This window comes from Crocodylus porosus, unplaced genomic scaffold, assembly GCF_001723895.1.
Source record: "Crocodylus porosus isolate Cpor-Errol unplaced genomic scaffold, CroPor_comp1, whole genome shotgun sequence".
Taxonomy (NCBI): domain Eukaryota; kingdom Metazoa; phylum Chordata; order Crocodylia; family Crocodylidae; genus Crocodylus; species Crocodylus porosus.
In genome coordinates, this window is record NW_017728949.1 from 1514794 (window position 1) to 1525576 (window position 10783).

Sequence of the window (10783 nt, forward strand, 5' to 3'; positions counted from 1 at the left end):
GCCCAGAACTGGACGCAGTACTCCAGCTGCGGCCTGACCAGTGCCGCATAGAGGGGGAGGATCAGCTCTCTGGACCTGCTCAAGATGCATCTGTGGATGCATGACAAGGTGAGGTTGGCCTTCCTAATTGCCTCCCCACACTGCCGGCCCATGTTCATCTTGGAGTCAATGATGACTCCGAGATCCTTTTCCGCCTCCGTGCTGACAAGAGGGGAGTTCCCTAACCTGTAGGTATGGTGCCCCAAGCAATGCTGAAGCCCCATCATGTTGGGAACTGCACACAAACATAAGGGACAGACATGTTCTCAAGGTACCTCATCACCAAGGTGATAGCAGCTCATGTCTGTGAACCCAAAATAGCATTAAATGAGATGTTTTGGGCTTCTGCTAGCAGTACGGCTGTGGCAACCCACAGCTTGGTGCAGGTTAGCTATCCAAGGACCTGCTCAGCCCTTCCAGCAGGTTTTGCAGCCAGCACAGAGTTCCCTGCCCTTGCAGCTTAGCAGTGCATAAGCAGCCTTCACATCAGGGACCACTATGTCCCCAGAAAGCCTAGTCTAGGGACTGGAAGAGAACAAAAGCTCCTCAGAAAGAGACTGCAATTGGCCTTTAGATACTGAGCTGTTCAGTGATGGAGCTGGAAGTCAAACCAAATCTGACTATTGGCCCACACTGCCTCCCATTTTCCTGGAAGCTTCCCATCCACCCTCCTTCCTCACATCTCTGCCATCTGTGGAAGACTTCCTGATTGAACATGGTGGACAAGCCACATTAGGTTATCTGCTGGCCACATCCAGATTCCTGCCCTGACCCCTGCCCACCAGTATGTGGCATTAGTTAGAATTAATGGATGCTAAGGTCACAGCCTGAGCCAAGGTCAGGGCAGCAATACCAATACTCTCAGCTAGGCCACATTTCAGCTCTTAGAGACCAGTTCTGTGTCAATAAGAATCCCTGCAGCTGTGGGGAACTCCAGGTTAGACGCACTGCAGGTGAAGCAGCATTTGCTGCTTTTGCTTTAAAGGTGCTTGACATTACTCTAATAAGCAAGTCCCATGCTAGCACAATGAAAAAGTGCTCAAGGGGGGTGCGTACCTCTACCATGGCCCCTTCCCAGATTTAATCATCCCATGGGTTGCTGTTTCTGGCCAGGAGGAGCCCTGCTGGATCAGTTCCTCCTGTCCTACATAAAAGCTTCCATGCACAGATTCTGCTGTCTTAACACACCCCAGCTTGCAACACAACCCTAGAGGTCCAGCGCCTGCATTTACTTCTATCACAAACCCTCTCTTAGGCTAGAAATAAGAAGTCTCCAAATGAAGCAGATCAGCTGCATCACAATGTATTGCAGCACAGCTGATCCCTTTCACTGGGTGAAACACATTGCCCCTTGTCCTGCCCTTGAGGGTGTAGGACAAGGGGCAATTTGATCTCCCTGCTTTCTCTGCTAAGCCCAACCTATCCCTTGCAATGGCTGAGAAGCAGGTCTGGCCGAGTGGGGAACCCCAACTTCCTCACTTATGGAGAAATACCCCAGATGCCCCAGGGTGCCTCTTTAAGTGGCAAAAGCAGGCTGGTGTTCAGGGGGCTTGAATACTGCTCAATTCCCATGAACACCTGCCCAGGATAAATGGAGAGTGAGAGCAGCTCAGGCTGCTCTACTCCCTTACCACAGAGCTAACAGACATCTGCTGCAATAAAGCTGTAGGGTCCATTACTATTTCATCATGCCACTGATTTTCACAATGTGCCATCATTAGCATTTCTTATGGTGGCCCAAATGGTATGTAAGGTAATGTCCATTTCCACTCTTAGATCCGGTCCCTCCAGGTATGTTTGCACAGAGGTAGGGACACGGGTATAACCCTCTCCCTCCCAACACAGACCTACTGCTCTACACTGATGCGAGTCTGTGGTGTTATTTATATGTATTGTAGGGGCCCATCCTAAGATCAGGGCTCCACAGTCAATGGTGATGTATAGGGCATGCACAGGGGTGCACCTCCTGAGAGCGCTGGTGCACCCCCTGACAGCAGCATTTCCTGCTTAGGTGATGGGGGGGGTGCAGGTGAGAGTGCTGGTCCCCCCCCCACCCCGAGAGTGCCGGCCAGGGAATGCGGGCACCAGGAGAAGCAATCCCCATGCAGCTCATCACACCAACCGGTTGCAGGGGTTCCCCTGGCCAGTCGTGCTGGCACTTCCATGTCACCGTAATTGGCCACAGGGTCCCCCCCCCACTGGTCACTGACTGGCTGCTGGGGCAGCAAGTGCCCCCCTGACTCAGGAGGCACCAGTTGTCCATGTTCACCGTGCCAAGCTGGAACATAAGCCTTGCCCAGAACCAGTGCTACTGCCCCAGAGCTATGACATTTGTATTTGAGGAGCACCTCTCTCCTGTTAAACGCCCAGTCAGCATTAGTACCGCCCCCCCAACCACTATCACCACACTCATCATTCCTCAGGGTCACTCCATTCACCTCTGGCATGCCATCCATCTCCATCCTCAGCTACACCTTCTGGCATGAGCTTAATGCTCTCGCGTCTCTTGCTAATTATCAATGCCCAGCCCTGCATGTTGCTTGGCAGCCCTTTCCTTTCATTGCAGAGAGCTCTGGGAAAAGCTCCTTGTTCAAGGCAGATAAATGCCCTTTGCAGGACTTTGGCCTACCTACAGTCCCCTGGTGTTCTTAAGAAACAGCTTAAGGCATCTTGCACAGGGTAGCTAAGCCCAATTATTCTTCCTTTCAAGAGGCTTTCTGTGCCCCTCACCACCTATTCAGCAAAGACTACCCAGCCTGTGTTCCCATCCTCCATTTCTCTCAAGCACCGCCACTGCTCCCTTTCCTTTGCCCTGGCCATTCAGACTTGCCCACCATTCCACTTCCAACGTACTGACTTCTTCCTTAGACACCTCCCCCAACACTACTCAGGCTCCATATCCTCCTACCTTCAAACCATGCCGTCTCACCCAGCCCCTGTTCCCTCTCTAATGACTCTAGCCTCACCCCCCACAACCAACTCTGAGAGCAGGCAGTCACTGCTCTTGCGCTGTGGCAGTACTACGTACCATGTCCAAGGCATAAGTGCCTGGATAGCATGACTGTCCCTCGGGATTGTTCTGGCCATGCCAACCTGGAGGCGAGCTCAGGTCCTCAGAGTGCCTTGGCATTGGAAAGTAATGGCAGGCACCATGCTCATAAGACCCCACCGGGGAGTAGTCCTCCTCAGGGTACCCCTCTGTCTCATCAGGAGACAGGTCTGGATAGTCTGTTTCCGGAGTTGGCGGCTGAAAACACAATAAAGGTCAGCTCTGCACACCTCTCCTTCCCACAGCTGCCATTCCCTCCCTACCCTCCCGAATCCCTGTCTGACCTCAAAAGGAAAAACGCAGTAGTGTGGTGCACAGGTTCCCCAGTGTCTGGATATCTTTCTGCTGGGAGTTCCCCCAAAGCAGAGATATCATCCTCCTGGTAACTCCAAGTCACCTTCAAGGATCCTCACTGTTCCTGCTGCATCCCCCCCCGCCTACACATACCCAAGAGGTGTCCCAAAGTTCCTACCTCTTAAAACCTGCCCCAGGTGCCCCTCCTCCCCAGCTGATCTCTACTATGTCCCATGACTGACAGCCTCTGGCTAAGAGTGCTCAATGCACCCACCCAATATCTCCACACCCAGGTCCTGACCAGCTGCTCACCCGCTGGTCCGTGGGTGTGTACTGTGCAATTACAGGATACATCTCCTGGGAGCTAGGTTCCTCTCCAGCTTGGGGGCGTTCCCACGATGTTTCACCTGTTACTGAATTATAGAAAAAAACCTGTCCGCTGGCTTCGTCCATGTGCTGGCACCATTCAGCCAGCATAGGGCTGTAGGTGAGAGAGGGCGAGGGAGAGGTAGCAGGACTCACTCCATCTTCTAGGTTCTCAAATGGGGAGTCCCACGTGGTCTCGCCAGTTACTGGGTTGTAATAGAATAACTGTCCACTGTCCGTGTCTGTGTGGGTTTCCCAGTCTGCAAGGCTGCTGCTCAAGTGCTGCTTAGGTGGAGTGGAGGCAGCAGCTGCTTCTGCTTCTTGCTGGAGTTCCTGTATATTCACATACACTGGGGCAGAGATCTTTTTTTTCTCCTCCTTACGGACCTGAGGGAGATGGAAACAGTACTGAGTTTAGCCAGCTAAGAACATTAGATCTGCTCTTCATCTAGGGGGTTGCAGCTTTGGACTGCAGGCAAGGAATTCATGGTGGTAGGAGAGCAATTGCAAAGAATATCCCCCTAGTATCAAAAATAGGCCGCCTGCCCCGGAGCTGAGGATAGGCAAAGGGTTCTGGGAAATAAGACCTGTGGTAGGTATTACCTGCCACCAGTGAGGATATGATAGGTCACCACGGGACACAAAACAGTCCCGTCAGACCACAGCCCCTACCAGTGTCGTCAGCCCCAACCGTTCCAAAATCGTAAGTCAGGCCTCAAAAAATCATGGCCTGCCAGTTAAACAAAACAGACAAACACTGCCCCCCCCCCGCCCAATTACTGGGACTTCATAATGAAATTACATTTTGGTCAACACTGCCTCCTAACCCTAGACTCCCCTCTCCTGGTTAGGCTTCAGCTTCACAAGAACTTCTAACACATCACCCCAAGGGCAGGCCCAATTGCCCCAACTGGGCTTCTTGCCAGCCCCTTTGGACCAACCCCAGCACTGCTGGGCATAAGTAGGCCAGAAAAGGACCTGTGAGAGCCACAGTGCTAAATCCCCTGCTTTAGCAGGTACTACATCAGTCTTTCACTAGCTGATCAAATGCCATTTCAGTAGTTAGGCATTTTGCACCTCCACTACTCCAATAGGAAGGCTGTTCAGAACCTCACTCCAGCATGAGTACCAGCCCCTTGCAGAGCATTGTTTATCCTGAAGAAATTAAATACTGATTCCTTCACCACTAAAAGTGAAGCTGACTTCAGTTAGAGCTGACTGTCCACACAATTAGCGTGGAAGAGAAGAAATTTGGTCAGAAACCAGTTTCTCATTTCCCACCTGAACTCATTCCTGTTCAGTTTAAACATATTTGTTCTTGTGCCAACATGGTTCTTTCACTTAAACAGTCCTTTTACTTTCTCAGGTGATTAGCCCCCCTTGATGTATTTATAAGGAACAATTGCATCCCCTCCTTGCCTTGGGTTTCCCAAGCTCAACCAGCCCAGGTCTCCTAGTCTTCTCTCATACAGCAGGCTTTCCATTTGCCTAGGGACCCAAGAGTCTCGCTCTGCCTGAATTTACCTTTCCTATACACAAGTGATCAGAACTGGACAGAGGAGGTTGCACCAATTTCTTGTACAATGGCATTAACGTGTTCTTATGTGCACTGGAAAGACGTCACCAAGCACATCCTAGGATCACATTGGTTGCTCATACTCATCCCCTGTTCAACTACTACATGCAGGGCTTTCTCCACCTTTGTCTTTTCTAGTTGAATGCCCATCTTACAGCAGCCACTCATTCTCTTTAGTCCTTCATTAACACTACTGCACTGCTGACCCCCTGCGACTGCCCATCCCAAGCAGCCAGCTCCTCCCCTGCTCCTTCCCCACCACCATCCCCAAGACAAACAACAGTCGTGCCAGCCAGTGTGGCAGGCTCCATGACACCACCTCTTGATTCTCCAGGGCATCAGACTTCTGCACTCTGGTAATCCTTGCTCCAATGGGACCATTGCAGCCTGATGGATTTTAGACTGGCCTCAAGGTCCCTGGACACACTGGGGGCTTGTAATGAGTAAAAATGACTACGTTATTGGTATCAGCTAAGCAATCAACGTTCTGGCCCCATAACCTTCACTTCTCATTGGCTAAATGCCCCCCTCCCTGCCTTTAACCAGTCGCTGTTTTTGTAGACAGCATACTTTGTACATATATGGAAAGAAAACAATTACCTTACAAGACTCCTTGTAAGGAAAGAGGTTAGATAAAATTCACTGAGAGGCTGCAACTTTAAACATGAAGTTACAGAGATACAAAAATAGTGTCTAAGGGCCTATAAAAATAGTAGCATAATAAGGCTGTATCAGCGTGGTAGGCAAGGATTTCTTGGGGCACTACTTAATTGTACCAACTATGGCCAGTTCTCCCAACACTTCTCCATGTGCAAGGAAGCCATGTATCCCATGATAATAAGTTTCACCCCAGCTCCACACAATCATGATGGGGACTCGGACACTGGGGGAAATATGGAGCCGTTGGGGGGAGGGGGAGGGATGGTGGGGGAGCCAAAGATGCCACAGGCTACCCCCTTTGGTCATAGGTGGTCACAGAGGGCTGGAAACACTGGGACACAGGGGGAAGGTGAATCACTTGCTTTCCCCCCACCTCAGCTTAAGTGTGGAGTCCAGACAAGGCACCAGATTCCTTCCCCCCCGGGAGCCATTATTTCAGTCGCTCAGCTTTTTCTCAGGGGTGCCTCCTGGTTTCCACACCAGGACAGGCTGGAAAGTGGCCAAACAGCATTTTTTTCCACCCCCCCCCCTCTGATCCAGTCCATGGGTGAAGTGCAGTGGGCACTGGCTGGCACAGGCACTCACTGTTTCAACCCCTCAGAGCAACCCTCAATCTGCCTTCCACAACCATAGGCCGATCCCAGCTCCAGACCTGACCCCCCATCCCGAGCTCCCTCCACTCCCACTCCTGCAAGCCAAGCAACCTTTCCCCCTTGTCTGCAGGCTCCACATCTGTAAGTGGAAGGCCATCTCTCAGGGGCTGGCAAAGTGTGTCCAGGACAGATGGCTGAATACCTGCTGAGCAAAATGTAAGATGTGCATACAAGGTGCTGGCAAAATAAAATCTCCAATCTCCAATTGCAGCCTCTGAGCTCAGGTCTTGCACCATGGATTCCTGTTGCCAGGGGCTGTGAGACTGACTCTAAGATGTGGGGTGAGGTGGGCACACTTGAAGGGAGAAAGAGGCTGCAAGATTTAGACAGACTACAAAAGTGGGCAGATGAGAATATGATGGGGTTCAACGCAGACAAATGCAGGGTGCTGCACCTTGGGAGAAGGAATCCACAGCATACGTACAGGCTGGGGAGTTTCCCCCTTGAAAGCACACAGGCGGAAAGCGATCTTGGAGTCATTATTAATTCTAAGATGAACATGAGCCACCAACGCCAAACCGCAGCCAGCAAGACCAGCCGTACCTTGTCATGCATCCAAAGATGCATCACAAGCCAGTCCAGAGAGGTGATACTCCCCCTCTATGCGACACTGGTTAGGCCACAATTGGAGTACTGCATACAGTACTGGGCACTGCACTTTAAAAAGGATGTGGCCAGCCTGGAGAGGGTTCAGAGGAGGGCCACCCGCTTGGTAAGAGGGCAGCAGGACAGGCCCTGTGAGGAGAGACTTGTTCAGCCTCGGCAAGAGGAGGCTGAGGGGGGACCTGGTGGTTGCCTACAAAACTCATCGGGGAGATCATCAGCAAATAGAAAGAGCTGCATTCGCCCCAGCACCACCTGGAGCGATGAGGAACAATGGTAATAAGCTCATGGAGAATAGGTTTAGGTTAGAGATCAGAAGGCAATATTTTACAGTTAGGGTGGCCAGAATATGGAACCAACTTCTTAGGGAAATGGTCCTTGCCCCTACCTTGGGCAAATTCAAGAGGTTGGATGATCACCTGTCTGGGGTCTTGTGAACCCAGCATTCATTCCTGCCAGTGGCAGGGGGTCAGGCTAGATGATCTGTTCAGGTCCCTCCTGACCCTAGATACTATGAAACTATGTAAGGCATCACCCTAAGAAGTCTTTGCCTCTTGCATAATTTCTGGACTAATCAGCATGGTAGGGCACTGGGGGACCAATACCTGGGCCACATTCATTCCCACAAAAGGGAAGGGGAAGGATGGCTTGGGTGTTTAGGCGTAATCCAGGGACTTGGGCAACCTAAGTAATTGCCTACTCTACTGCAGACCTCTTACGTGATACTGAGCAAATCATTTGGTCCTTCTATGCCTCGCTTCCCATTGGGACATGGGGATCAGAGCACTGCCCCACTCTGACAAGGGGTTAAAAGCTGAGGGGTGCTCAGACACTAGAATGAGATGTGGGACACCTAGATGTACCTCCTTGAGGTCTGTACTAATGTTAACAAACTATTTAAAAAAGAAATAAAGACACTCCCTACTCCCTCCCCACATGAACTTAAACTCATCTGAAATTGTTTTGCAAAGACAAAACCTAGAACTCCATCAAGCCCCTTACTAGGGTGCTTAAATGTGGACACCCCAGCTCAGCTTTTCAGTCCAATCTAATTTAACATGAAGATTGTACAATGAACTGGGGTGAATCAAGAAAGAAGTTTGGGATGCCAATTTTTAAAAGCCTTTTTTTTTTTTTTTTTTAAATTGCACACATTTGGAAATCTCCTAACAACATCAGGGGGTAGGTTGCTGTAGGTGCTAAGATGCATGGTTCACAGCCAAGAGGTCACAAATTTGAAGCCACAGCAGAAGCACTCATGGCATGGCCAGTCAGAATCCAACCCATCTCTGAATTTTTTTTAAATATCTTGTCACAAGGACACCAAAAAGGAAACAACAACAGGAACAAGGAAAAAGACAAGGGCTCCCCGCTCCGCTTGCCTGTTGTGGTTTACAAGGTGTTTTCAGCACGCGTGATAACTACCTCAATGACTTTATTGATAGTCTGTTCTAGCATTTTACTGGAGGCAATTACATGACCAAAGGAAACGAGTGATAAGACAATGCATTTTTTTTTTTGCCCTTTGGTCTTTCTCCATCCTAGTGATTCCAAGGCTTATTGGAATCATAACAGGTACAAAGTTTGCACCTACAACAGCTGACCATGGACTACCTGGCTCTCATCAGTGTGGGAGTGCCACAGCTATTCCACGTCTGGCTCCCTTGTGGTGACAGAGCACATGCCTCCAACTCACCCAGAGGACATTCGCATCCTTTATTGGCCTGATTTTCTACAGTCCCAAAGAGGTGAGCCAAGACATAGAAGCAGACTGCTGAACCCCTGCAGGGCCAGCTGATGTTATCAGGCTTCAAGCAGGAAGGAGTAAGGGCCCACCTATGCCGATCCGATAGCAGGAGTAGTTCTATTGCCCATTTCCTCCACTCCCATTTCTTCCCGTTTGTGCTGCTGTAGCACCTACCAGCCCCAACTGAGATGAGGAGCCCATGGTAGCAAGCGCCAATAAGCAAGAGGTGGGCTTTGGCTCATAGAGGTTATAAACCCAAGAAGGTGAGACAAAAAACAAGATACACATCCAAGCTCAGGCACAGCCAAGAAGACAGCCTCGGTCTCCCGTCTCCTGCCTTTTACCCTAGCTCTGATGTCATTGCATCTCCACCAAAGGCTTCCTAAACATGTGCAGCTGCACCACGTATATCTTCTCCCAAGACAGGCAAATGCAAGGTGAAACTCATTTCAGCACACCATGTCCATGATGCTCCAGACCCTGTATTATTGGCTCTCTGGCATTCACAGGAGCCCTGCTTTGGCAGGGACTGTTAGATTTATCAACATGCTGTTTACTTCCTCTTCCCGCTCAAACCACTGGGGGAAAACGTCAAAAACAAAAAGGAAGAAAAAAAAAAACAACCCCCCAAAAAACCCCAGGGCCAGTCTCTTAAGCAGTGCTGGCAACTGACTGTATGCCTCTCCGCCGATCTAACCACAATCCGCACCACCACAGCCTTTTGTCGCAGGCCTACAAGCAAGGTATCTAGGACTGCAGCAGCTTCTGCGTTCAAGCCAACGCATCTGCCACCTGATGCGACTCCGCCAGACTCTTCGCCGATGGCTAACCGATGCCTACCACCCAGCACAGTCACCATTTGTAGCTTCTGACCTTACTGAGCTGCTGGGACTCTCAGTCCCAACGATAATAGTCAGTTCCTCCTTTGAACTCACTGGGGTCTATGCTTCCATACCTTGGATGTGCCAAGCAGACGTGAGAGTCTGCTCTTAGACCTGCGTAGCGTGTCCTCCATCGTCAAGGTCCCAACACCTCACAACAAGAGTGACCACAGAGCCCAAACACCAACTCATCAGCCGGTGGGATTCATCCAGAGGCAAAAGAAAGAGAAAGCGCTGTCATGAACTGGCGAATGAGGCGGCGAGAGGCGCGGACAAGCCAGAAAACAAGAACCTGCCCCGATATGGGCCTTGTATGTTTCACACGTTTCCTGTTGGGGTTTGTGGGAACGGAACAGTTGCCATGGTTACAAAAGTTTTCGGTTGTGCCTGTGTAGTTGTGTGTTGACATTCAGCCTTTTCTTGCAAAGCTATGCTTACATGTTTGGAAGCAGCAACTCCTAGGGATGCTCTCGCATCTTGCTGAGATGCTACCTCAAGGGAAAGGGCCAAACATTTTACCTTTGTGAGAAGGACCTTCTGCCCCCCACCTCTCTTTTATGGAGTCATTCAGCTCCAGGAGAGTGCCTTTTCCTTCTGGGAAAGAGCAGACAAACTGCAGCAGTGCCCCAACAAGGCCACTCACAAATACCCACGATGGAAAATATTATAATACCAGACACCCCTGCTGCTGGGAAGAGATGGCTTCCACCTCTCTCCCCTGGGGAGGAGGGTCTTCTCAGCCAGGCTGGCTGACCTGCTCCACCGGGCTTTAAACTAAGCCCGCTGGGGGTGGGGGGAACTACTGCCACTGCTGGCCTGCTGAGCGACCCTTGCAAAGCCAGCAGACCAAGGCACTTAAGGGAGCCCACCCCTGCCCCAGCCCTGGCACAATCTGTGGGCAAGGCAAGAGCCCCC

General features: G+C 50.8%; 1 protein-coding gene across 8 annotated transcripts in view; it reads right to left on the reverse strand.

Moving 5' to 3' along the window:
• The window catches only part of ARHGAP27 (Rho GTPase activating protein 27), a 71194-nt gene that overhangs the window by 34399 nt on the left and 26012 nt on the right, over positions 1–10783 (reverse strand). For 6 of the 8 annotated variants that reach the window (XM_019554458.1, XM_019554459.1, XM_019554457.1 and 3 more), the window contains 2 exons: positions 3695–4135; positions 3068–3286 (listed from right to left, as the gene is read on the reverse strand). In XM_019554458.1, the coding sequence (XP_019410003.1) occupies positions 3068–3286; positions 3695–4135 (660 nt within the window). Of the gene's footprint in view, positions 1–3067; positions 3287–3694; positions 4136–9942; positions 10119–10783 lie in introns of those variants that run through there. The other 2 variants (XM_019554460.1, XM_019554462.1) reach the window with 2 other exon arrangements.